This window comes from Pichia kudriavzevii, chromosome 1 (assembly GCF_003054445.1).
Source record: "Pichia kudriavzevii chromosome 1, complete sequence".
In the NCBI taxonomy this organism is placed as follows: domain Eukaryota; kingdom Fungi; phylum Ascomycota; class Pichiomycetes; order Pichiales; family Pichiaceae; genus Pichia; species Pichia kudriavzevii.
This window is the reverse complement of record NC_042506.1, coordinates 1448017-1475283: the sequence shown is the minus strand read 5'-3', so window position 1 is coordinate 1475283 and position 27267 is coordinate 1448017. Positions and strand designations below refer to the sequence as shown.

The window sequence follows — 27267 nt, the reverse complement described above, 5'->3', positions numbered from 1 at the left end:
ACAGTCACATTAGAAAAATATTGGAATTGCTCAGGAGAAATAAGCTGATTGCGAAGAAAAGAAATGCTCATTTTACTTCAAAACCTTAGGTTTCTTAGGACATCTCATTTCAAGCAGAGGTATCCAGACTGACCCTGCTAAGATAGACAAAATCAAGAGTTGGCCAATTCCGAAAAATGCCAAAGATGCTCAATCATTCCTAGGATTAGCTGATTACGATTTCAAAATTCAATACTTGAGGTCCTACTAATTCAGTAGCAGACGCTTTGTCTAGGTACCCAGACGAGGAAAATGAAGTTAGTATCAACACAATAAAATAGGTGTTAACACCAAACCATGAAGTGATAGAACGGATTATCCAGTCATACGAAGAAGACAACGAAATTAAGGAGATATACGACATTTTAAAAGAAAATTTGTCGATCCCGAAGTCAATCCATAACTACACTAAACATTATTCAATTGAGGATAATTTATTATATTTCTTGGTGGTTAAAGGAGAAAATGATCGAAGAATAGTAGTCTCCCCTAAGTCTAAGTTGGTTCAGGAAATTATTGGTAACGCTCATGACGGTAACTCTGCTGGTCATTTCGGGTATTTCAAAACATACATGAGACTTCACCCTATGTTTTACTGGTCAAATATGCTAAAAAGCGTGAAGGGATATTGTCAAAGATGTACGGTTTGCCAGAAAACCAAACCCGAGACAACTGGTCAAAGAGGATTATTTTCCCCTCTTCCAATTCCTGAAGGAAGATGGACAGACATCAGTTTGGATTTCGTCAAAGGTGTCCCCAGATGCAAAAATGGACACGATATGATTTTGGTAGTGGTGGATAGATTCACGAAGATGGCACATTTCATCCCCACTAGGAAAACTGCAACCGCAGAGCAATGTGCGAAATTGATGGTAGAAAATTGTTTTAAATTACATGGGATTCCAAAAAGAATGGTTTCAGATAATGACATAGAATTCTTGGTACATCATCACTCTTCTCAACCACTAATCACCCTCAAACAGATGGCCAGAGTGGAAGAAAAAATAGAATCTTAAACCAATTACTAAGGAATTATGCGAGTAACGATCTCTACAGTTGAGACAAATGGTTGTCAATGGCCGAATTTGCCTACAACAGTTCCCATCAAGTCTCGATAAGTTCATCACCATTTGAAGTTTGCTATGGTTACTTACCAGACTCGCCAATGTTTATTTCTAGCAGTCGTGTTTCAAGTAGAAGGTACAGCAATAAAGCTGAAGAATTCGCATTAGAAATGAAAGTCATCATGGAAAATGTGAAAGAAAACATGATTGAAGCGCAAAGAAGCCAGGAAATACAGCATAATAAGTCGAGAGTGTACGAGACATTTGAAGTTGGAGATTGGATACTATTGCACAAAGATGCATACGGTAGTGATAGATTGTATTACAAAATACAACCGGTATACTACGGACCCTACAAGGTTGTCAAGAAGATATCAGACAACGCCTACGAAGTTGATTTACCGAAAACGAATAAAAAGGATAGAGTAATCAATGTCAGATGGCTTAGAAGATCCTTACAAGCGGATAAACAGTTTCCCAAGGTACCCCCAAGAATGATAGCTGAAGCAAGAAGTAGACTGACCGAGATTATCGGTATAGCTGGTATCGATGAAACAAACGATACATTGGATGTCTACTAGAAAGATTGTGACCCTTGTCATAGTTCAAGCATCCCATTTTCATTATTTTTAGAGATCCCAGAAGACTTACAGAAAACATTATGGGATAATGCAAGAGCAATTGATAAAGATAATAAACTTCGGGATGAAGTTTCTAAAGCGACGGGGTAGTATAAGAGATCAGATAAAGGACCATCTCCCTATTTCCTAATCGGGCAATTATATGGAAGGTTGAAAAAGATTGTAGAAGGTTAGACAGAAGTTCTAGGAGATAATTAAATCCCTCAAAATGCTATTTTTAGATTAAACAATTACTACATAAAGAGGGAACATTCTATAGCTGCCTCGGAGAAATAGTGTATAAAATATATAAGATACAAATAAGCAATAATCAGGTTCTAAAATACGCACCACCAGCAACATTTTCATAATGTGAAAGGGATTTTTCAGAATGTGTCCCGAAAAAGGAAGTGCAAGTAGATAGACAATAAAGCTCCTAATCGGGAGTGAAAGCAGCAAAAGGCGGAAGAGAGAGATCTATTTACTGCTTCTACTACAACTAAGTTCCACCACACCCATTGTCTACTCGTGTGATTATACACCTATGGCGTACTTACTAATACGTGTATCATAATTATCATTGTTACATACACTGTTTTTGCTATTGTTAAGGTTAGTGATTATTTTTAAAAAGATTCAGCTGTTAAAAGATCCCAAATAAGGAAATAATTTTGACACGTTACCCCAAGTCCGTCACATTTTGTAATTGTTGCTGGTACGTATTTTAGAGACTGATTATTGCACGTTTCTCTCCTATGTACTTTAAGCCTTAGTTCTCCAAGAACATCTGTTTAATGTTTTCTCTTACATTGGTGATCTACTTGTTTGTTCCTTATCAATTTCAAATTAAAATAGGCCACTAGCAAGTTAACAGTATTTTGATACTATGATCTAATCTCAATATGAAGAAATTAAAAAGATTTGGAAATCGGTTGAAAGAGGTAATTAAAGCATTAGCCAATCAAACAATAAATACCCTCACCAATCACGATGAGTCCAATCCGGTTAGTATTTTTTTACTTAGCGTGTTCTCCATATGCTATTCTACATAAATTTTTTTAATGATATTTCAACCTATAACTTTAATATGGATATCAAAAGTAGAATCTTTAAGTGTAAACAGGATACAATTTCAGAAGCAATACTAGTTTCTAAATCATTACTTGATGAATTTAAAAAAGTCTACAAACAACTTAAACAAATGTTGGAAGATGATTCTCACCATAGTGATTCTCTTCTTGCTTGCTTCTTCACTCACTGATAACTTCGAACCACATTGCATTAATTTGTGAACGTTCAATAGCATTTAGTAGTTCAAGTAGTCTTGTACCTATTACTAGAGTCATTCACTATTAGTGACACGATTTATCAAATTTGACTTTTCTCATTTCGACAACTACTAGAATGACTTAGTAATGGTACTTAAAATCATAGATCACTGATATGTAACTTTTCTATATACTTTCGAAATAATAGGGAACAAATTAACTGATTGTATTCAAGGATGATACATAATTATGTCAAGAACCATAACAAAACCTGCAATAATGAGAAATTAAGTAAATTAGATCAACTGGTCCAAGACTGTTGCAGCCAGTCAATAATATCGACCGCTACTGTAAAAGTGCGTATTCTCTAATTTTCTCAATTACGAAACGATAAGATAAACCAAGCCTTGTACAAAAGTCTTCCTTGTAAGCCACTATTCATCATGGTAGACATCAATGTAAAAATAATTTTTATTCCATATAAGAGTATATGTAGGTGAATTTCTTCATAAAAAGGGGTATTTGGTAAAAGTACTGTAATGCTGGCTTTATAAACTACCTGCGATAAACACGTTATAAGTTTTTTGCAGATGTGGCCTATTTACATAGTATTTTAACTAGATCGTAGTTTGTTTTACTAACGAATGCTGCTCCTGCATGATTAAGTCCCAAATTTCGTGACTTATAAAGTGAAATTCAGCGTTCCAGCTGGTATTATATATACCCAGCTTCATTATAAACTGTTTTGTTTTTTCTTCACTGCTTAAGGGGACTACAGTAGGGTTGTATGCTCACCAAGTGAACAAAGTGTGATTTAGTGTAATTTCACTTGGCAATCAAAGATTCCAGTTAAGACTAGTTAACTACGTAAAACATTATGCGACTGACCCCACTACCACAACCGCTATAGCTATGGTTATCAGTGCTTATTAATAGTGGTATTGCCGCGTATGCAATCATCAAATACACACACTCCTCAGGCTTTCCAACCTAAAATGACCATTTATTTTTTCTGCAATGCCCAGCAAGCAGATTCACTGTTTTTTTTTTTTTGATTATTATTAAATAGCAATGAAGGCTTATATCCATACATCTAAAGGAGCATGTTTTTCAGAGGTTACAGCTTACTGCAGGTCATAAGCTAGTATTGCCTTAAACCTAAGCAACGGTAAACTCTATGGTGCAGTTCCTTCAGGTCATCTTTTGCTAGGATCGTATAACCGAAAATGCAAATGAAAATGGGAGTCGGGGAAAAATATACGTAATTGTAAAACTTTTTCCATTCAAACTTTCTACAAGTAGCTTTTTAAATAGATTTCATCTAATAATTAACTTTATACTGAAGGTGCAGGACTTCTCACAAGTTTCCAATATTTATTACCTACCAATCATTAACGAAATGTCAACTACCATTGAAATTATTGATGATACTGCTGTCATCAGTAATGATGTCACTTTTGAAACATATGAGAAATGCATCACTAAGCTTGCAGTCCCGAAAGGAACTAAAAGTAAGAATAAACTGGATTGGCCTGTCTTTAAGATGTGATGTGCTAAAACGCTTCTAACAATAATCCCATCTTTCGACTTCGATCTATTTTTTACTGACAGTGAGGCCAATGTTTCTTATATTAGTGTCCCACCAAACATGTTTGGTAACGTTTTATCAGCCGCCATTAAAGCATATTTTGAATCCAATGTCTATGAAAGGTTTGAAGATGAATATGGCTTAGCCCTTTATTCTAAGCTGAACCATGAGATAGCATCGTTGAATTGTTTTAAGATTGAGATTTTTAGAGAGTTGAACAACAAGATTAACAATCCATCCAAGTTGAATGATCTGGAAAACTATCTTAGCTTGGCATCCCATCACGTCCCGGAGTCAAAACTATTAGCGGCCACAGTGTTTTGTTCAGTTATACCAAAACTTGTTGCTGCTCCGTTTTTGCAAGCAATTGAAACTTATCTTCCCTCTAAAAGGAAGAAGTTGATGTCTGCAAACGTCAAAGACATGTATTATGCATACAGACAGTACAGGGTGGAGCCTTTGGAAAGTCCAGAAAAATCCGTTGTTGACCTGGCCAGTAGAGGTAAAAGGGAAAATCACAAAAAACCTGTTGCCCTAAGTGCAGAAGAAAAGGACGCCCTGAATAACTGTTCTAAGAAACATTCTGCAAAGAAGATTCGGCCAACTTTGCTGGCATTGTGAACTTGTCAGAAGTCGAAAATGAACCGTACCTGGTGGAATGTTAGCAGAAGGAGATGAAAAGGTCGCATCGGAAGTTAGGCCTACTGAAGATGGTGAGGTAAAACTTGTGGATAATAAGACCCGATTTGTTATTGACACAGGTGCTTTGATTCATATTATTAATGATGCAAAGCTGTTATCCAACAAAAGTTATGCTCCAATAATTATTCACTCAGTCAATAAGGCTGGTGTTTACAGGGAAAGAGGTGACGTTATTGCTTCTGACAAACTAATCTTGCATGACGTTCTTCTTGTTCCAGATTTTCCAAGAAATCAGATTTCTTGGAAGCATTTGACCATGGTTGAATTTTAGTGTTTGGTAGGCTAGAAAGATTGGAAATCGGCGAGTAGTCCTGTACTTTTGTGTAACAGTAGTTATTAAATGAAATCCGTGAGAAAGAGTTCATGTAAAAAGGTCAGGAGCAAAAATAATTTGCTCTCAAAGGCTTTCTCTGAATTCACCGTCGATTTTTTTAATTGAAAACAAACGACTTTTCCAATGGGTGCGTTATTTTAAAGAAACGTAAAACAAACTAATTTTCGTTTGAAACTATAGTTTGTACTTTGGCATGTTTTTTTAGCTCATTGGATGCCATTAATGGTTTTAGTCATAAAATTAGTGGTCTATGAAACAAGATGGCAGAAAACGTTGCGAATACGAACAAGTACTAAAGCAACTTGGATAGTATGATGGTGAAAGGCGTCTCTAAGTAAGTTTGAATCAATAAGTGCCTAAAACATCCAAAAATTAGCCCCTCCTAATAGAAGATGTTTGCAAGATGTTTCCTGTCTGTATGCTATATATGGCTGGCGATAAGTGTGTGACTTGGAAGATTAAAAAGGAATGGCTAAAACAAGAACTACAAAAGAAGGGTTCCCCGAGAGATGTGATTCAACTACATTTACAAAGAACTATCATATAGAAGATTTGAAACAATTCACTTGGGTATCGGCATTGAAGGGCCGATAAATGCAACAACATACAGATGGATTTCAATGCTCCCTTTCTAATGATGATGTGGGCTGTACATATACTTAGAAGAGCATAACGCTACCCACAAAGCAGACGACTGTGCGATAAAACTCAAAGTTAACTATATGAACTGAAAAAAACTTGGAAAGTGATACCTCGCTGCCACAAACATGCCAATGGAATTTATTTTGAGAAACTAGTATAAGAAAGTAATTTATTTTTGAAATAATAATTTTTAGCCTTTTAGCTTGATGGCACTCTAATTTTTGTTTGCTGAAGCAAGTACAAAGGGGGTGAAGGCTAGTATTGGTCTGGAAATCCGCTTTTTTGAAGCAGATATATCAAACTCATGCCTTTTTTTAGACAAAAACTGTAATAATTAAAAATATTTTCTATAGGTTGGCAATAAAAAACACATCTGAAAACAATGGAAAGAACTAGGAATTTGGCTATAAAAGAGAACTTTGAATACTTCAATTTGTCGAAAGCTTCAGGATAAAACAAAAGTGAATTATTGGTGCCAGGGAGGAAAGTTTACTAGCTATCTGGTGGATCATGTTTCGTAATACTTTTGTTGCAGTTAGCAATGTTGGATTGGAGGTACTATTATCGAGTGTCTGTCTATTGTGGCTTTCAGAAAATCCATCTTAATGGCATATGGACAATAGTCGAGAAGCAGCTCGATGTGTACTAGCAATAAAGCCTTTTAGGTTGAGATTAATCATACAAGTGAAGAGCCGAATTCAAATGTTTGATTTCATAGGTGGGGCAAACGATTATGTGTCAAGGTACACTGCATGATGTCCAACCATAGACTGTTTATTTAAGTAAAGATTCTGATTGATCAGGTAATATTGGGAACACTTAATTAAAGTCGAATACCGCTGTTCTTGTAAATTTAAATGTTATTATGTCGTTTTTGAAAATTTAGATGATCTCAACGAGCTTTCTTACAGGAAGCGAATGCATTAGTCATAGCAACAGTGTAGAATATGCCTTCAACGCTGACTATAAACTAGAATATATTAAAATACCTATCACATAGGTTATCAACAAGGGGAAGCCTGCACTACACCAAATTAGGTTCAAATGGACATGGTATACACAATAATATAGAAAAATACCAAATACCATGTCACTCCGAAATGCATTTAATCAAAACAAGAGTTGCGACTCCCAACTAAGTGCTTTTAAAGCAAAACATTAATGGCATTAATTGGGTTTCAACTTTCTACAACATTCAGAAACTTATAAAGAATTGTATCCTTGGCTAACATTTTGACCTAACTAGTTCAATGGTTACAAAAGGGTTATATTGTGAGATGGATGTGTGCACATAACAAGATACAGAGAAAGGAGCACTTACTAACTTAGTGTTTCATGCTAGACTACTTGGCATTGCATACAAGGCAAAATGGAAGTTTAAAGTATCAAATTGTTAGACATCCATTCAATGCTGCTATGCCAAGGTTCAGAATAGGTAACATGGTAAACAAATAGATGAATGTTCGCTATGAACTTACTAGAAGTAATTAATCTATCTTAGTCGTGGCAATATCTTTTTGAGGTTAACTATTCTAGTCCTTGTTTTAAAAAAATCACGTCCAAAATAACTATTTTTGCATTTGCTTAGCTTGTATTCGATTTATTATTATAGGTTTTTGTGATAACAGGTTATGTAAGTTAGATATATAACATAAAAAAACTTCAAAAGAAAAAATCTCCCTATCAGGGGCTCGAACCCTGGACATTTCGGTCGACTTCTTGGAAGATCTTAAAAGCCGAACGCTCTACCGACTGAGCTAACAGGGAATTGCTGAAATAGTTTATTACGTAAACTAGTATGACCTAATAATTTCTTAAATGAAAACCAACCCAATCTTTTTATTTTTAGAGCAATAATTGCTAAGGAGTTATATTAACGTGAACTGATTCTACATTGAATATTATTAAAGCTATAGACTGGACTGCCGCTAAAAGAATTTTAATAGGGAACATAGAAAAGGTTAATCAGAAAAGAAAATAAAACATTTCTAATAGGGGTATCCAGGGCGTAGTTATTATAATACACTTTTTGAGACTATGGTTGAACTTAAAGAAATGTAGACATATCAGTCTCAATTAGGTTGTCACATATAAACCTAAGTTTTAGTGCGTTATTGCTTTTGCTAACCATTACAAGACACTGCTTAGTTTTTACTCCGGAGGTTAGCAGAGGAATATTTGTTTCCTAGGACCCTGAATAGTTGGATTTTTATTAACAGCTTGACGAAAAACACGTTTTGTATTCAGCTCAAAATAATTTATTTGGTGAAATTATAAGCAATAAAATAGATAATTCTATTTAATATCCCTAAAGAGAAGTAGCTGCAGTATTTAAAAGAAGACAGAGATTGGCGACTCTGATATTACTTAAAATATTTGGTCTAAGGATCGTTTATTGAAGCTACTTGTTTTGTTTTCTTGTCATCAGCACATCTGAAAGCAAAGAAAAAGATCAAGCTATGCATATAACGAGAACAAGACTAGAGTTGAAAAAAGAAAAGTTCAGGTATTTTTTTCTTACATGTTTTTTACGTTCAGTGGATGCAAAAGAAGAGCATTGCACGTTTATATCAGACAGTAAAGATCACAAATGTCATACACCCAATAGAAGCGACAAAGCCGATGTGTTTTTTTTAAGGACATTATTATATCACTTAAATCAAGCACCTTCGTCTGTCTATCTGATCTAACCGCAGTTTTGTTACTGTTGAACTTTGAATAAGTTGTTTAATTTGGCCATAATAGGTAACAAGCAACACTGTTCCTTAGCAATTATCAATTTCTAGAGAACATTGAATATTTCAGCATTCATTGATCTCTTCATTACCGACGGATGATTGTGATTCGAAGATATCATATATTATTATTTTAGCAAAGTTTCATTCGTGTTTTTTTAGGACAATTTATTAGAGAATGTCTGGTTTAACTTTGTTAGTTGAGTTTCAACTAAAGGGACTGAAAAAAAGGACGATTCAAGGACTTCCGATAAAGGTGTTCCAAGGTGGTCTGAGATCTACTGTCGTAGAGATGGTAAAATGATACCTTGGTGCTAATCATTAGTTTCCACTGCTTGAGTTAACCTTCCAACAAGTCTCCTTACCAAGTTAAATATTTACAGGTTTGTCTAACTGTCAGCAAAACTAGCTAGACGACTATGTCAGCCCTGAAAATTTGTTTCGGAATAAGTTCAAACAGCCTTGGTCATGCTGTTTAGGCGGTAATATGTCAATCTTTTGTAGAATATCCGATCTCGGCGATTGCTGAAGTATTATAGCTTGTATTTTTTCTTTATCTTGAATTAATCCATGATGGAAGGATATAATTTTGTCCATACAGTAGCATATAATTTTCCCGCAACACCAAAAAAATGTATACCGAGTTAGCAATAGTACTAGCAGCTGGCTATTCTAGGGGTTTAAAATTCAAACCCATCTGACAACAAGGTTCATACTTCTGATTTTAGTGTATTCCACTGCATCAAAAAGATAAGTAGACCAAAATATGTTCCAGAGTATGAACAAAAAAGCAGAGATTGATGTTATACACTGGGTTTTCCTAATTAAAGAAATACTGTGATATACCCAAAGTGGGGATAGATTTTTGTGCATGGAAAAAAGAGAAACACTGCGGAACAGGAAAAAGCGGGAACAAACAAAACCATGAATTCGGAGATAGAATCAAAAATCGTCAAAGGTTGTAGATTATTAAGCTTTTGTGTAAATAAAAAAAATAACAAGAAACAAAGAAACACAAAAAACAAAAAATAGGGTCATACATGGAAATGATGGAGCCATCTCTCAACGATGTCACTCTACCTCTCAAAGTTTAAACATGTTGTGTTTTGTTAAATGGCAGTAAACCCAACAACCACCACTAAGTAATCCAAAAAAAAATAAGTTCAATATGTACACTATCTATTCAGTTGTTCGTTTTGTCGTCCCATTAAAAAGTGATACTCTATCTAGTTGCAGATTGAAAAGGCAGCACACACTGCATTGCCATGCGCGGCAATTTAATTTTTCAACCTATTTTTTAGGATATTTTTTTCCTCTTTTTGGCATTACCAGAGAAGTGGTATGTGACAATTATCCAAGGTAGGATGGAGAGATTGTAAAAAAATTGATGTTTGTTTGTTTGTTGTTGTTAACTCTATAGGCATAAAAGGCTGTCCTTATCTCATTGGATTGTTTACTATTAAAATTTTTTCTTTTCAGAAGAATGAGATATATTAAACATCCCACCGGAAATAAAAATACTGCAAGAAGAAATTACACAAAAATGGCCGAAACATCATCTGAGAATAACACAAGCAGAGTAGAAATTGATTGGGAGCGCCACGCAGGGGAAAATGTAACACAACGGAAAAAATATAGGGAACTATTAGTATTTCAATGCAGGTCACACCTATCATATTAGCAAGACATATTACCGGAAACATTCTTTTACTATATCTGGAGCGGAAACTCAGTCAAAATATCATGGCTGTCTCTGTATTGATAGTTCCAGTTGTTCCTGTCTTTACTCAAACTAACTTGACAATTAAGATCTCAAGAGCAGCTTCTTCAGCTATGTAAATATTACCCACTTTTACATACCAATATCGTCTTCTCCTCCCTTTAATAAAAGGGAGAAGTCTAAAGTGCAAAGTAACGTGTTCCCTAGCATATGCCACTCGCAAGTTTGTAAACCTAAACTACCTGAAAGTCTATTAAGCTGAAATTGAAAAAGCAGAGAGAAACAGAGTTTTATTTTCCGCTCTTTACCACCCACCCTTATGCTTTGTTGTAACAATTTCAAAAATAGCTTCTTTTTTTTTGCGGAAAAAATACGGGGAACCTGTCTATTTCGGCTATTTCATCATTGTGTGATTTTTAGTCAAACGGAAACCACTTATAGGAGGTGAGTTTTCTATTTCACGGAGAAACTAGATTGTATTTAAATTCCTTGCTCTCTCTCTCCCTAAATTCCACTTTTCTCCGAATCAGCACATTCTTGATTTTCCTTTTTTACTTTTTTCTAATTCTTTTACCATCCTTAGTCATAGTATCCCAAATTACTTAAACTTAACTTGAATTTAGAAAATTATTCAAAAGATGTCTTCCATTTCATCTGCTGAAAAACACAACACTTCACATGATGATGTAACTGCTCCTGTTGGCAGTGGTGACGGATTATTAGAAGAAGAAAACACTGCTAATATTGTTCCGACTGCTCCAAAAACTACATACCTATTTGCTGCCTTCACCTGTATTTTAATTGCCTTTGGTGGTTTTGTCTTTGGTTGGGATACCGGTACTATTTCTGGTTTTGTCAACATGCCGGATTTCGTTCATAGGTATGGTCAAATCAGCTCTGAAGGTCAAAAATATCTATCCAAAACAAGAACTGGTTTAATGCTTTCTATCTTCAACATTGGTTGTGCTATCGGTGGTGTAACCCTAGGTAAAACCGGTGACATGTATGGTAGAAAGAAAGGTTTAATGATGACCATGGTTGTCTATATTGTTGGTATTATTATTCAGATTGCAGCTGTTAAATCTTGGGTCCAATATTTTATTGGTAGAATCATTGCCGGTATTGCTGTTGGTTCTATTGGTGTCCTTGTTCCAATGTTTATTTCTGAAACTTCTCCAAAGGCTATTAGAGGTACCTTAGTTTCTTGCTATCAGTTGATGAATACTGGCGGTGTCTTTTTAGGTTACTGTACCACCTACGGTACCTACCATCATTACCTCGACTCAAGACTATGGAGAATCCCACTAGGTCTGTCTTTTGCTTGGGCTCTATTTATGATCTTTGGTTTGACCTTTACTCCAGAGTCTCCTAGATATTTAGTCGAGAATGATAGAATTGAGGAAGCCAAACAATCTCTTGCTAAAAATAATAAACAAGATGTCAATTCCGAATTTGTTATTAATGAAGTTAACATTTTGGCTGATGCTATTGAGCTTGAAAAATCTGCAGGTAATGCAACATGGGGCGAATTGTTCACAGGTAAGCCAAAGATTTTCTACAGATTAATGGTGGGTGTCCTTCTACAATCCTTGCAACAATTAACTGGTGACAATTATTTCTTCTATTATGGTACCACTATTTTCAAGGCGATTGGTTTGGATGACTCTTTTGAAACCTCCATTATTTTTGGTGTTATTAACTTTGCTTCTACTTTCCTTGCATTATGGGTTGTTGATAGATTTGGTAGAAGAATGACATTGATGGCTGGATCCATAGGTATGCTTGTTACCTTGGTTATTTTTGCATCTATTGGTGTTAAAGATTTATATGTCGACGGTTACGGTTCTGAAGCAAAAAAACCAGTTGGTAATGCCATGATTTTCTTGGTTTGTTTGTTCATCTTCTTCTTTGCGCAAACATGGGGTCCATGTGTCTATGTTGTTGTCTCTGAGACTTATCCATTGAGAATCAGAGCCAAGGGTATGGCCATTGCAAACTGTGCTAACTGGATCTGGGGTTTCTTAATTGGTTTCTTCACTCCGTTTATTACAGGTGCAATCCATTTTGCTTACGGTTATGTTTTCTTTGGTTGTGTTGTATTCTCCTTGGTCTTTGTCTTTGCGTTTGTTCCTGAAACCAAGGGTCTTTCACTAGAAGATGTTGATGAACTATATAGAAACTACACTCCAGGTTTAGCATTCATGAAAAAATTCTCCAATGCTGCTGCAGAAAAGGCTGCACTTGAAAAAGAAGCTGAAGATGAATTAGCAATGTCAAAGAACGCCTAAATTATTTGCTTTTATTTAATTGCCACTGTTAAATTCATATTCATTTTTTCAAAGAAGGATATCTCTTTATTTTTTATGAATTGTTGAAGCACATTTTTTATTGCGTCTATACTTGTACTTTTGAGTGCTTATTAAACAGAGATTTTTTGATCGTGCTTCAAATTTTTTTCTCTAAAAGTATTGCTATCAAAGGTTTTTGCCCTATTGCTTTTTTTAGCTATATTATATGTATTGATAAACGTATTGAATATAAGCTCAATTCATTTTGTCACACCTACAATATGAAGACTGACAGTTCCTCTCTGGTTCAAAGTCTACTATGTATTAATCTGATAAAATACAGTTTTATTTTTCTTGTGCATTATTAAGACGAGCAAAGTTGAAAGTTTTTTCAAGGTTTACAGAGGTGATTCTCTTATCATACATATTGACGTGTTAAAATTTTTGGCAAGTGGTTATCTAAATTTAGGAGTGACAAATGAACAAATCGGTAGTTTGGTGGATGAGATGACGAAACCTGGACAACACCCATTGGTTCTTTAGAATATTAGTTACTTATTTTAATGGTAAGGCTTTAGGAGGGCATAAATCATCAATTTGAATGAATACAACATATATCGACTAATAGGTACCTTCACTCCAAAAATTGATTAACTCAACTTAGGAAATATCTTGCTTTGATGCAAATTCGTTCAAGTTTTACAAAAAAAACCAGAACCTATACTACATAATTTCTGACTAGAAAGTACCTGTCAGTTATATACCTTATTATTTTTTGGTATAAACTATAGCCTTAAATACTTACCCAAAAAAATGGTTTGTAATAACTGCCTCAAACTAAAAAGATAAAAAGAATCTCATAACCCATTACTAATATTGTATAATTTCAAGAGAAACATAAAAGTTAAAACACCATTTTCGTAAACAGACCTAATATAAGAGTCTTTCTAGTAAAGAAGGACAACAAAAAAGAATCCTCAGTTAAATAATCTAAATACGCAGTCATAAAAAGTAGGTGCATATTTCTCACCACAAGTTAGGTTAATAGATTTAGATAGGCATTTTCCTCACTGATAAAAAAATAGAGTTATCCATCCACTTTTAGTCCCTTTTAAGTCTCATGCTAACATAAACTTTCGATTATACAAGAAATCCAGTCGTTCAACTATAACAAAAGTTATAGGTGAAAGCCCATTAGTAAGGTGGAGGGAAAAAACTCTTATTTGTCCAAGGACTATTCTCAATTCACTACTCAACTTTCCATTATGCATAAGTCTTTCTTAGACAAAAGATTGCCTTTCAAAAAATGCGTCGTTCTAATCCGAGTCTCCTACTATTCCAACTTTTCCTCCTTCTGCTCCTTTCACTCCCGATGAGGAGCTATATCAGCTCTATCAATTCTATATAACAGGATATTGTCTGTCTTATATACTTCACGCCCGCAACCTGGAATCACCCTCGGTTGCTACTCTTTTTCGTATAGCAGACTCCTGTACGAGCTTATTACGTTTTAGGTCTTTATTTTTGCTATGCCATTCCTGTCATAGCTCGTTGACAAATAATAGTTAATTTATGCTAATGACAGTGTCTCGGACGGCTTCTCTATGCCTATTTTCTACATGATCAACGGGACTACCTCTCTTTGCTTCCTACTCGGGATACTTGACCCTTGTTAACTTCCCTTTTTCTAACATCAAAACCTTAATATTAGTATGTTATCATCTATCTACTGACACTTTCTTTTTTGGAGCAGATCATGAAAAATCCCATAGAAAAGACAAACTTGCGCAAGTGGTTTAGTGGTAAAATTCAACGTTGCCATCGTTAAGCCCCTGGTTCGATTCCGGGCTTGCGCATATCATTTTTTTGTCAAACGCCCAAAAAATGGGGTTGACGATTTTCCATTTTTATTTATGCGGAGAGTACTAGAGCAGGCAAGAGAAGAGAAATGACGTTTGTTGGTGACCTTTGCAGGTGTGGATATGTTTCTGCGTGAAAATCTGAAGTAAAATGGTGATTTATATTCTTCGTAGAAATCCAGTTGAGTGAAATGTTGCTGATGAATTAATTTTTGCTTTACAGAACAATTATACCAGATTTTTGCTGTAATTAAGGTTGTATATTTACGTTCAGTAAACGATGCTGAGCTCTTCATCAGTAGGAGAACAAAACATTCTGTTATCTTTCCATAGCCTCATTAGTTGCTCTATATATAGGGAGTGGAAATAGTCAATTTCTTCCTGAGTAACTTCATCTCCGACATTAGAACCAAATTTTCTTGTTATATAAATAGGTTTTCCAACGACAATATCAACTTTGCGCCTGTAGGGCAGCAACCCAAAATCATAATTGAATATTGAGCGGCTATTCACAATAGGTATAGTAAAACCTGTCAGGTTTTTTAAACGCAATTGCATTTTCAAAAGTAAATTTAGTAGCTTGGATTTTTCATTTTCCTGTCCAGGAGTCTGCTGAGTGTATTCGGTTGTATTGAATACATTGTGAATATTGTTTTCTCCATATATATATGTGGGAACAATAGCTATATTGCTCATCTCACAATTCCATTTACCATCCATAACCTTCTGATCGATTTGTTCTTCTGTGAGGTTGGAAACTGTATCGCTTCTATTACAATTTTGTAGTGCAATTTTAATGAAGCCTTTACGTTTGTTCAGTACTATTTTGTTGCTACCTTGTTTAGCAAGTAATGACTCATGGGCTCCGCCGATAACGATAGCAACACTGCGGTTTTTCTTCAGTAAGGATGCAATTCCACTCTTTGTTACTAAACCGACCCCTAAAGCCATAATATAATCTCTGTAGAAAGGTAGTAAAAACTGTGTCGAAATCGTTAGAAGATGCGTCTTAATGCCAGGGAACAATGAAGCAAACGACTTTGACGACAGCAGTATATGGTGAGTAGTCTGGCTATCATCCTCCACATCTTTTGGGTTATCAATTTCAAAGTCTTTTAGACTGAAATTTACTCCTTCTGTGATTTTTGTTTTTGTGATTTGGGATTTGCCGCCCCAGCAAAGCAGTCCTGTGATTCCCAGAGAAATAACACCATGTGGATGACATGCAAATATATACCGCGGTCCAATAGCTTCTTCACTGATAACAGTTCTTTCCTTTTCTGAGATAAGACCTGAATATTTTAGGAATCTGATCACGGTATTGGGTAATGCTCGTGTCCAGGAGGGAAGACAGACTTTTTTGACTGTTTTTTCTTCTAAGGTGGGAGGTAGAGGCACCGTTCTATGAGTAATTATTGGAAAGTAATCAATGAATCCTTTGTAGATTGAAAGTGTTCTCCAAAATGTTGAGGTTCTGTAGATCGATGCACCTGTCGTTGGTGTGTCGTCCAATATATAAGTATAAACAGAATAAACGATAAGAAAAGGCCACAAAGATTCGAAAGTCCACAAGTAGAAGTATAGGCACGGTAATAGAATAATAGAACTGCAGTGAAGAAGGATTGATAGCGTGGTGAACCTACGATACAGCGGGAGTTTAATTGGTGAATGGCTATTGATTTTATCTCCGCTGGTCATGTTTTGTTTGTCGTGAATGGCAGACTTCGGTATATCAGTATGGAGGGTCCTTCCCATGCTTTTCATATTCAAATTTGATTTTCATTGTTTACTTACGAGATCTGAAGGTGTGCAATTCCAATCAACAAATTCATATAAATTCTTCTTTACTAAATCACTCAAAAAATAAGAACCTTCTCCAAATCACGTGATTTACCAACTCTATTGCTGTTTATACGTTTTGTATTCACTGTATGAAAGTTAGGTATAAATTAGAAAGGAGGCAAAGTTATACACTTACAATTTCATCACTCAAGAATGTTTAGTTCTTGATCACCAGGATATGAAAATTGTGGACTTCCCCATTCCCATACTTTTTTGAGCTCTTCGACATATTTTCCGTGCCAGTAATCGATTTCCCTTTGGGTAACTTCATCACCGTATTTTAGACCGTCCAGTCGTTCAATATTCAAAGGTTTACCAAATACAACGTTTATAGGCTTACGATAGGGTAAAATACCAAAATCATAGTTGAAAACACCTCGTGATATTACTATTGGCAATGTAAATCCAAAATTATCCTTCAAAAACAACTGAAACCTATGAAGCGTATTTCTAATGAAGTTTCTGATTACAATATTGGAGTTATGATTACTATCTTGATTTTCAAATTCTCCTTCGATATGATGATTATTTTTTTCCCTTGAAAATGTTTCAACAGTAGAGAAAACATCGTAAATATCATTTTCACCAAATCCATAAACTGGAACCACACAGATCCCTCTTTCTTCGATGCTTTCCAACGCCAATTTAATAAACCCTTTTCTTTTGTTTAGCACTAACGAGTTTAGTCCAGGCTTTGCCAGCAAGGATTCACGAGCCCCGCCAACTACAATCACCACACTTGCACCTTTGTTAATTAGTAATTTGAGATTTTGCTTCACCACCGTAGTAACTCCCATAGCCATCAAATAGTCCCTATAAAAGGGAATACGGAATTGGTTTACCAATGTGGTAACAAAACACTTGATTCCAGGAAATATCTGTGCAAAACCTGCACCGTTGTTGGTGAAGCCACATGCGACTCCTGTTGCAATTATACCATGAGGATGATAACCGAAAATGTAGGTTGGTCCTATCCGTTTCTCTATCAATTTTCCACCATCTCCCACTGTAGTTTCAAAAGTCGGTTTGAGATCTTGCATTTTGTGTAGTTTTATGGGGAAATAGCCTACCAATATCTTCCATAGCTTCAAATTTCGGAACCATTCTGATCTTCTCTCAAAAACTCCGCCATTAACGGGGCTACGATCTAAGAGATAATACCAAATAGTATAGTGTAACATCAATGGCCAAAAGTAAGGAACACACCACCCCAAGAAATAGAGACAGCAGAAAACACACATTGAAGTGCTATGCAGAAGAACAAACAACGTTTGTAACCTGTTTTTCAGAGGCGTTTGTAGGGGCGGTATCTTGGATTTCGAATTGACTATCATTTTATATTGATCCGACTTGAGATCACTAGATTGTGAATTCATTATGAAAGAACATTCATAAATTTAGAAGAGTATTTTGCAATGACTATTGCCTGCTAAATGATTCAGTGGAGTATATGGATACCACAAGTCCGAAAAGGACGTGCATGTGTACGTATATCGAGGTCAACTACTCACACCAGCGTAATCAAGTTTTCTGGCCCGGATTTTGGCTCGCCCTTTTACACTTGCCAAGATATGTGTGATAAAGACAATCTTAGACTCATGTCAGTATCACGAGATGCTGTTACTGCTCAACTAAATATGTTTATTATACAACGTAAAGACTAAATGGGAAATAAGACAAGATACAACTTGGGTAGGATTGCCTAGCATTATTTATTAGAAAAAGAGTAATCCGTAGAGACATAAAATTGGGAGTCGTAAGGACTGGATTTGGGAAGGGAATGATTAATAAGTCATGATCATAAGCATACGTTAAAAGAAAAAAAAACGGTTGAAAACATAGACTTGTTTTCCATTATTTTTTTTTTAAAATCTGGAGATGACCCAACCTAAAGGAAATATTCATTGTTATTCTTTTGATTTTTAGAAGGGTTCATCTTTAAAGTATCATCAGGAACTGCGCTGAATATTTGGAAGTTAACATTCAAGCTATCGTCTACTTTCATGACACTAGCCACGTTACCACACCTATAGCAATAATTTGGAGCAGACCAGACCGTGACGACATCCTTCTCTGGGAAATGATACCTAAAGCCCTCCATGACTAATTGATGGGCTCTAGCAATCAACTGTAAGTTATTTATGTGATTGAATTCTCTTGCAACTTTGGCACCAAATAGCCAACCAGCACCTCTTGGAGAAATGGCCCAAGTGTCGACATTATCTGGATCCGACCAAACCAAGTCACAGAATCCACCTTCATGAGGGACTTCTTGAGCTCTAGATAAGACACGTATTTGGTCTAGCATTCTAATTTCGGGAGACAATCCACCGTGTATGCAGAGAATCTTACCGTCAATGATAGCCGATAATGTCAAGAAGTCGAAAACTTGACAACAATATTTCCATACCATTGTAGATCCGTATTTATTTAGGCATTCTTCATAGAAACCGTAAACCTGGGTGATTTGCCTGGACTCATGGTTACCTCTAACTAGGGTGATATGTTGCGGGAACTTTACTTTTAATATCATCAACATTGTGAATGTTTCTAATGAGAAGTAGCCTCTGTCAACATAATCTCCCAAAAAGACGTAATTTGTGCTGAGAGACGATCCAGAGGGGAACCCACCTGCAATTTTGAATAACTCCAACAAGTCGTGGAATTGTCCATGAATGTCACCACAAACGGTGACAGGAGAAGTGACAGGCTGGATGTTGGATTCTTCCATGAGCAAGTCTTTAACTTTCTCGCATAGTTGCTTCATATCATTTTCAGGCAAGGCCTTACAGTTTTTGATATCTTCGAACCATTGATCGGGTCCTCTTTCTGGCATTTTAGTCAAGTACTGGGATTATGGAATATGAAATGGGAATTAGAGATTATGGAATTACGGATTCCTAATCGATGGATTATTAATAATAAACAATGTCTTAATGAACACTGATCTGTCTAATGAAACGCCCTTCTGCGGTTCCTTGGATGGTCAAGTTAATGAACGCTCTGGTTCTAAAAGGAGTCGGTTGTTGGTATTAAGCCAAGACTGCCGTGGTGTCTCCTTTCTCACCCTAACTTTCCCCCTTGCATAGTTGAACATTTCTGGACTTTGTTCCATTTTGTTCTCACAATACAAGCGAAAATGCCCGAAAATGCAAAAATGCGAAAATGCGAAAATGCAAAAATGCGAAGTTGTTGGAAAAAACGAGAAAAAATAGAAATAGAGGGAAGCATAAACGTCATGTCGATACACAGAGAAGAATTAGTTGTACCATGTTATCTAGGCTGCCAACCAGCCATCCAGCCGGGCACGTGCTATTCCTCCACCGATTTCCAGCCCTTGGCGTCCATAGGGGAAGTAGGATATGGTATAGCAGAGGGAACAAACTGCCTGAATGACACAGGCCACTATTACTAGCAAAGTATGTTTCCAAATCACGGAAAATGCGAGTGTTGCAGAGATGGATGCTACAAAGGACACGGTAAAGGGTAATCTCTCCACTGTAGCAGCATGTCTCCAAAACTTGCGTGGTCCATTGAGGACAACAAAGGCCAGTAGAAACAGCAGGGATCCGATTGTCCATATCAGGGCAAACTTTCTGGGTTTCAGAGATAACAGCGGGAAAAATATGAAGCATATGGCATAGCAGGAGTAGCTACCGACAAGAGAGAGAAGAAATACGGAGATTCTCTCAAAATAGGAGAGTCTCCATAGGGGGTCTTCACGAGGATTCTCAAAGTCGTCTTCTGGGAATAAGGGGTTTGACGGTATTTGCCAACTTATATTTCTAAACGGATTTCTCACAAATCGGAACGTCGAGTCCGTCGAGTCCGTCGAGATCGTCGCCTCTCTTGACTCCTCGGTGTCAAGGTGGACGACCCCCTGTGATGGCTTGCGGAAGAAGTTCAGCATTGTAGAATTGTAGATCCTAGGAGAGACATTCACCTTCCACTTCCACTTCCGTTGTACTTGCAAGGTGCACTCCCTAAATGGGGAGGCCTTGTACAAATTTCTTAACTACTGCGGATTCTGCCCTTGAATTTTTAGTTGCACAGAGAAGGCTACCGTATGTCAACTTACACCGTGGTATCCGTGCAATTTCCTTATTGGGAAGCTTCTTTTCCTTTTGTTTATACTATTTTATGTTGATGCCTTTCTTTATTTCGTCTATACACCATTAATAAACATTTACAAGGTATTACTCAATATAAACGTTTGGTTTCATATTCCATCTTGACCCTATCGTAAAACACGTCTGTAACCTCAACGAGACCGGTCTCAGCGACATATTCAGACCAATAATTGATCATTTCAGCCAAAACTTCTGGATTTTCATCTGCAAGGTCTGTTGTCTCACCGGGATCGGTTCGGATATTGAACAACTGCCACTTATCCGACCCTAAAGGTTTTGGAATGTAGAGGGCCTTATATTTCCCCTTCCGTATGGCTTGTTGTGCAAATAGCTCCCAGCCAATGATCTTGTCGTCATTGTGAACCTCATCACTGTTGTGGGAGAGATAGTCTACCCACGAGGACCCACGAACAGTAGCAACTTGTCTGCCCTGAAAATCAGGGGCTGGATGTTTCACATTGGCCAATTCTAAAATGGTTGGTAAGATGTCCATCACCGTGACAAATCCATCCTTGATACCTCCGTTATCCTCCTCTGGAATTAAATCAGGATGACTCACTATTAGAGGACATCTAATACCTCCTTCTGAAGCCCACATCTTATACATATAATACGGTGCAGTTGCAGCCTGTGCCCACTCTTCAGAATACCAAACAAAAGAATCTTTGTTTCCTAGATTATCATAGGCATTGTTATAGTATTTAGAAATGAAATATTGGAAATTCTGTGATACAGTTGCCATTGCTTCCATTAACATGCCTTCAGCACCGTTATCGGACATGAAAACTATAAAGGTGTTATCTAGTTCACCTAGCTCCTCAACTCTATCGAGGACCTTACCAATATTCGTGTCCATAATCTCTACCATTGCCGCATAAATTTCCATGATTTTTGCCTCTGTTTGTTGTTCTTCTGGAGTCAAATCATCCCAAGCAGAGTCTTTGTGAGTTTCAACTGCATGCGGATCAATGCCCTCTGGAATGATTCCCAGCTTAATGGCGTCCTTCAATCTTCTTTCTCTTAACTTTCTTGGTCCATCATCATACACACCCTTGTATTTCTCTATAACTTCTTGTGGGGCTTGATATGGCCAATGTGGTGCAGTATAAGTTAGCAATCCAAGAAATGGTCGGTCTTCCCTCTCTTCGGAATCTAAAAAGCTAAGAAACTTTTCAGTGAAATAGTCGGTACTGTAAAAATCATCAGGTATCTCTTTGTCAGGATCAATCTTCCTACCATCAGACTCAAATATTGGTGTCATAAATTTCAAGTGTCCATCTTCATCCTTTGGATAATATTTATAATGATTTCCCGCACCTGGGATTAGTGTGAATGATTTATGGAACCCTCTTTTATCGGGCCAATGTTCTTCCGAAAAACCAAGGTGCCATTTACCAGAAATAAAGTTGTAATATCCTGCTTCTTTTAGAATTTCAGGTAATGCAGCAATTCTGAAATTTAAATAACCTTCATAACCTGGTTTATCAGCAAACTTTTCGGGAATTCTGTTGATAAATTCCCTCATTTGACCCAATCCAGCAATATGGTTGTCTGTACCAGATAGTAACATCGATCTTGTTGGTGAACATGCTGATGCAGTATGAAAGTCTGTAAACCTAAGTCCTCTTTGAGCAAGTTTGTTCAAGTTAGGGGTGTTGATTTCACCTCCAAATGCAGATGTGTCTGTGAATCCCAAATCGTCGGCAACGATGACAATGAAATTTGGTCTTTTAGATATAGCTGTCATTCTTGCTTTCTTTGTACTTGTTGTGGGAGGCCCCTCAACGAGATCACATGATGATCAGAAAGTGGGAAAATTGGCTTTTATCTATGTCTCAAAATGTAATAGTTCAAAGACCGTAGGTTGGGTACTCGATCAGGGAACGATATGAAAAAAGCCACAGTAGAATGACTTTGCAGCCACAGAAAATCTCACCAGATTGGTGAATGCATTGTTCCTATCACTTTTTTATCAACACATAACTATATACATTTAGTTCCCATACGATTCACCTCTTAAAGCCACACTGTAAAGACTATGTGAGATGATGTATTCTTTTGCCAAAAGTGCCCTTTGTACCGATGACAGGTCAAAACAGGAGAAGTTGCTGTTAATTGCAAAATTGGAACGTGTATGGCAGCACGTATTTGAAAAAGGAGAGTACTATTCTTGTTCAAACCTTACCGAATAAACTGCTCCCTTGGCCCATACGCAATATAGCTATACTGAGGAGTATTGTATGAGAAAATTGACTATCAGTTTTGGGAATTTTTACGTAACATTTCCAGTTTGTAAGCCAGTGTAAATGATATCTGGTGGTAGTACGGCTAAGTAGAAAAAAAAAAAAAGCCTGCTCAGACAAGAAATACAGGAAGGTCAGAGTTAAAGGATAAAAGTGACATAGTTCAAGCTTGTAGTTGTTTGGAGGGACGGACAAGCTCAATTTATGTTTCGCTTTAAATGTACATATCGTATTACATCACCGTTTATTATACAATAAAAATAAGGAACGAATGTATATGTCATCTTTTTGCTGGTCTCGGTTGATCTTCCACAACTTCATTCTTTTCTAGTTGTCTGATCAGTTCATCGTCATCAATACCATCGGAAAAGATATCAGAAGAAAGGTCAGTAAATGGACGCTTTGCAGGAAGGGAGGATCCAAGGGTAACAGCATTTTTCGAAATATCAGAAAATGACACATCGGAGAATTCATCTTCAGAGAAATCATCAAAATTGATATTTAACTTATCCCCTTCTTTCGACACACCATGTGGTTGATTAGAAGCTCTTGGTAGGATATTACCACTAATATCACTTGTTTTATCGCCTTCGGTTTGGCCTTCATTGGTTTGTTCATCACTTGAGTTAATAGTTAGATCAATGCTCTCATTAGCGCCTGAAGATGAAGGCAGAGGACCCAAAGTTGGCTTTGCCTGTGGTTTAATTATCAGTGCAGGTAGTTGCTTAATTGCCGTTCCTGGGCGAACTTGCTTGACCAAAGACAATGCAGGCTTGAATCCTTCCTGTGCATTTGCCGGTATAAAGAATACCTTGTCTAATTTCGTTTGTTTGTTATCATCCTTTGAAGCTTTCTTACCTAAGATTTTACGTTTCTTTGGTGGCTTCCCATTTTTCTGTATTGTCTGTGCTGCGAGTTTAATAAATTCGTCAGTATCTACAATATCTGACTCCGTTAGTAGGTGCTCGTTTTCTTGAGGAATTGTTATGTACCTCAATTCAACCTTTGGCGTTATATTTTGAGGAACGATACGATTTTTTTCAGCATCAAAGTATTGGAAACTTGATGAGTTCTTAATCTGGTTTTGGATCCATTCATATTTACCCATGGCACTCTCGAATTTTGTTCTTTCATTGGAACTGAACAGTAAAAGAACACGACCATCACGTTTACGCCCAGTCCTACCCATTCTTTGAATATTCTTGATTGGTGACTGGGTAGAATCAAAACACACAATGAGATCAACCTCACCTATATCTAAACCCTCTTCACCGATAGATGTGGCGACAAGGATATTATAGGTACCATTTTTGAAGTTCTGAATTAATTCCTTTTGTGATTTTTGGTTCATACCCTTCAACTGAGCCATTTCCGAACTACCTAATCGTTCTGCATCCCTAGGTTCAAGTGTATTTTCCTTACCATCGATTGTTTCCTTCCCATTTGCCTTATTCTTCTTTTCTTCTAAAGCCTTTTTCTTCTTTTTAGGAAGAATTTTCATCAAGTATGCATCCTGATCAAATTTGTCTTTTTCCTTTGATTGGCCAATGAAAATGTGCGGTCGAAGCAACTCTTCACCAATAGCTGTATTTGCATTTTCTAATACACGGACAATTTCTAGTGCAGACTCACGATATTCGGTAAATATAATACACGAAGAGGATGATTGTTTGCTCTCTTGAAAAAAAGTTGTCAATTCTTTAACTGTATATTGTAATTTAGTATGTGCAAATTCTCCCTTAATATGATCCTTACTGTTGTTTTGTAAATCATTCTCGAGTAATCGTTCCACATATTTTTTCATTTCTATTATCTGATCATGATAGTAAAAAGAAGCTGCCAATTTATTAGTTGACTTTTTGTTACTGAATTTTGTGGTGAATTCTGTGTATTTTTCCAAAAAGTAATTGTAGAAGACATTAACTCCATAAATGTTGAGCCTTCTAAGACACTGACCTACTGTTCCTAATAACTGTAGAATGAAGTAATAGGACCATTTCAAACCTTCGGATAATTTTGGATTTTTTATAATCTTTTGAGATTTTTCCATGGCCATAAAATGATTAATTTTGGCAGGGTCGGTGATATCATAGATGCCAGCATCATTAGCCTTTTGCAATACCGGTTGTATTGCTTCGCATATATAGTTTACAATTGTGTCTATTTCATCAGTTTTAGGGCAATCCAATTTTTCAATTGTCTTTGTCTTGATGTATTTGGCAATATCAGGGTCGTTTTCTGTTCTTAGTTCTATTCTGCTAATGTTTAGATTTTTTATAACATTCTGTATTGCTTCAACATCTGAACCAGGAGTGGCAGTCAAGGCCAAGACTCTAAAGGAAGAGTTGAATCTATTCATGAACGAAATGACATTGGTGTATGCATAATTCCCCGTTGCACGATGGGCTTCATCAATGACCAGGAGAGCCACGTTTACTGGGTCCAGAATTCCAAACTTTAAGTCATTCTCAACAACCTGCGGAGTCGTGAACAAGACACGTTTCGAATCCCAAATCTGTCTCCTATTTCTCCTTGTTCTATCTAGCAAGATATCAGTGAATGCCATAGAAATGCCCGAGATTTGGAGGAAGGCCTTGATCTGTTGTGCCACCAACGGTTTTGTAGGAGCCATAAAGATGATTTTCAAGTTGTTTGTCCAATTGAAAAAATTCAGCATCACCGTGGATGCAATGAAAGTCTTACCCAAACCTGTAGGAATGGCACACAATGTGTTTTCAAACAGCGCCCTTTGGACAATCTGGTATTGATAGTCCCGCATCTGGAGGTTTGTTGGATAGACAATTGTATCCAGGTTGTCATAGTTCAAGTGTTTGCTGATTGTAGAAGCGGATGGAGGTGGTGGATGAGGTTGTACTTCTACATATTCTGGCAGGTGATCCCTCGTACCTTTGTGATTGGACGCGCCGGTAACATTAAGGACAGCGTCCAGCTGTTCGTCATCGACCTCGTCGAATTCAAAGGAATCTTGTGAAGAGAAGGATTCCATGGAACTTAAAGCCCAGTTTCAGGCATGTTTTATATGTATAGAATAGTTACCATATAAGGAGTATGGTAGATCTAGCAAGAGACACCAAAAAGGAAAAAAAAAAAAAAAAATAAAAAACAGTTTAATAAAAACATGCTCGAAAAAAGTTACAAAGCGGAAAAGGAAGGAAAAAAAAAGCTGTCACGGAGAAGTGGATAGCGGGGACGTCATTGTAATATTAGTAAATGCTGAAAAGGGAGAAGGAGAAGGAACCAAACGGGAGAGAGACCTATTTCATATTAGATCCACTGTATTGACCACGATTTTTTTTAAAGATTTGGTGCAAGCCTTCATATCGACGGGTGAATCCACAGCAACAGAGCAATGTCATTGAACGCAGTAGTATCTACGGGGAGAGGGGGTGCCGGAAATATGGTTGGCAATCGAGTCGAAGCCGACAAGGCTGACGAAGTTATTATGACCGAGGAGGAATTCAAGCGGTACAACAGCTCACATCATTTGAATAGACACCAACACCAACACCAACACCATCATCATGATCACCACCATGATCAGGGGGATGGCCACGACCATAGTGGCAGCAACAGCCATGGGACTGTAGGCCACAAGCCAAATAAGGTATATGAGCCGACGATAGACGAGGACAAGACGTACCACCATGATGCGACGGGGAAGATATATGCGTCGTCTGGCCGTGGAGGAGCTGGGAACATCACGAAGTTTGAGAAGCCGCCGAGTGCGTTAGTACAGGATGGGGAGAGACAAGAGATTGGGTTGAGTCCTGTGTTCAGTACAGGACGAGGAGGGGCCGGCAACATACACAAGGCCGATCGGGCGACCAAGACCAAGGTAACATTAGAGAGTGAACTAAGTGAGCAGCTATCTCCCATACATTCTACACCATCGAGGAAGTCACGAGGTTCTAGAGGTGGGTGTGAGAATGGGGAGGAGAGAGTTGGGTTTCTTGGTAAGCTCAAGAAGTTTTTCAAGTGAATGTCGACAGTGAAGAGATGCAGTGTATATTTTCCATGCAGAGGTATTAGCAAAAGACGAGTAAGTTGGGGTTGCAATAATCATCAAGATAGCGGTATATAAAAAACAGTATAATAGAGTCTGATACGACGTTGGGGGGCGATAAGAATACTGGTCTTCAGTGGGAGGGGAGGCCGTTTATTTCCGTTGTGAA

General features: G+C 37.0%; 8 protein-coding genes and 2 non-coding genes across 10 annotated transcripts, besides 1 other annotated feature; 3 read left to right on the top strand and 7 right to left on the bottom strand.

The window, feature by feature from the left end:
* Positions 1 to 2415: part of an inverted repeat (IRL1) that runs on past the window's edge.
* A 5518-nt stretch (positions 2416 to 7933) lies between these two features.
* On the bottom strand, positions 7934 to 8024 carry C5L36_0Atrna3K. Its single transcript is given in 2 exon segments — positions 7934 to 7970; positions 7987 to 8024. It is a non-coding gene; the product is annotated as a tRNA-Lys (tRNA).
* Positions 8025 to 11350: 3326 nt separating this feature from the next.
* On the top strand, positions 11351 to 13000 carry C5L36_0A06700 (uncharacterized protein; the record flags this gene model as incomplete). The annotated part of the gene is made up of 1 exon (XM_029463693.1): positions 11351 to 13000. One exon carries the CDS (start codon positions 11351 to 11353, stop codon positions 12998 to 13000), a length of 1650 nt encoding a protein of 549 aa, XP_029319553.1.
* Positions 13001 to 14785: 1785 nt separating this feature from the next.
* C5L36_0Atrna2G lies at positions 14786 to 14856 on the top strand. The gene has a single exon. It is a non-coding gene; the product is annotated as a tRNA-Gly (tRNA).
* A 273-nt stretch (positions 14857 to 15129) lies between these two features.
* On the bottom strand, positions 15130 to 16623 carry C5L36_0A06690 (uncharacterized protein; the record flags this gene model as incomplete). Its single annotated transcript, XM_029463692.1, has 1 exon — positions 15130 to 16623. One exon carries the CDS (start codon positions 16621 to 16623, stop codon positions 15130 to 15132), a length of 1494 nt encoding a protein of 497 aa, XP_029319552.1.
* Positions 16624 to 16844: 221 nt separating this feature from the next.
* Positions 16845 to 18077, bottom strand: C5L36_0A06680 (uncharacterized protein; the record flags this gene model as incomplete). Its single annotated transcript, XM_029463691.1, has 1 exon — positions 16845 to 18077. The coding sequence occupies one exon, from the start codon at positions 18075 to 18077 to the stop codon at positions 16845 to 16847; it is 1233 nt and encodes a 410-aa protein (XP_029319551.1).
* Positions 18078 to 18589: 512 nt separating this feature from the next.
* C5L36_0A06670 (uncharacterized protein) lies at positions 18590 to 19537 on the bottom strand (the record flags this gene model as incomplete). Its single annotated transcript, XM_029463690.1, has 1 exon — positions 18590 to 19537. One exon carries the CDS (start codon positions 19535 to 19537, stop codon positions 18590 to 18592), a length of 948 nt encoding a protein of 315 aa, XP_029319550.1.
* Positions 19538 to 19978: 441 nt separating this feature from the next.
* On the bottom strand, positions 19979 to 20611 carry C5L36_0A06660 (uncharacterized protein; the record flags this gene model as incomplete). Its single annotated transcript, XM_029463689.1, has 1 exon — positions 19979 to 20611. One exon carries the CDS (start codon positions 20609 to 20611, stop codon positions 19979 to 19981), a length of 633 nt encoding a protein of 210 aa, XP_029319549.1.
* A 290-nt stretch (positions 20612 to 20901) lies between these two features.
* C5L36_0A06650 (uncharacterized protein) lies at positions 20902 to 22578 on the bottom strand (the record flags this gene model as incomplete). The annotated part of the gene is made up of 1 exon (XM_029463688.1): positions 20902 to 22578. One exon carries the CDS (start codon positions 22576 to 22578, stop codon positions 20902 to 20904), a length of 1677 nt encoding a protein of 558 aa, XP_029319548.1.
* Positions 22579 to 23354: 776 nt separating this feature from the next.
* On the bottom strand, positions 23355 to 26081 carry C5L36_0A06640 (uncharacterized protein; the record flags this gene model as incomplete). The annotated part of the gene is made up of 1 exon (XM_029463687.1): positions 23355 to 26081. The coding sequence occupies one exon, from the start codon at positions 26079 to 26081 to the stop codon at positions 23355 to 23357; it is 2727 nt and encodes a 908-aa protein (XP_029319547.1).
* A 363-nt stretch (positions 26082 to 26444) lies between these two features.
* Positions 26445 to 27074, top strand: C5L36_0A06630 (uncharacterized protein; the record flags this gene model as incomplete). The annotated part of the gene is made up of 1 exon (XM_029463686.1): positions 26445 to 27074. One exon carries the CDS (start codon positions 26445 to 26447, stop codon positions 27072 to 27074), a length of 630 nt encoding a protein of 209 aa, XP_029319546.1.
* Between the last annotated feature and the right edge of the window lie 193 nt (positions 27075 to 27267).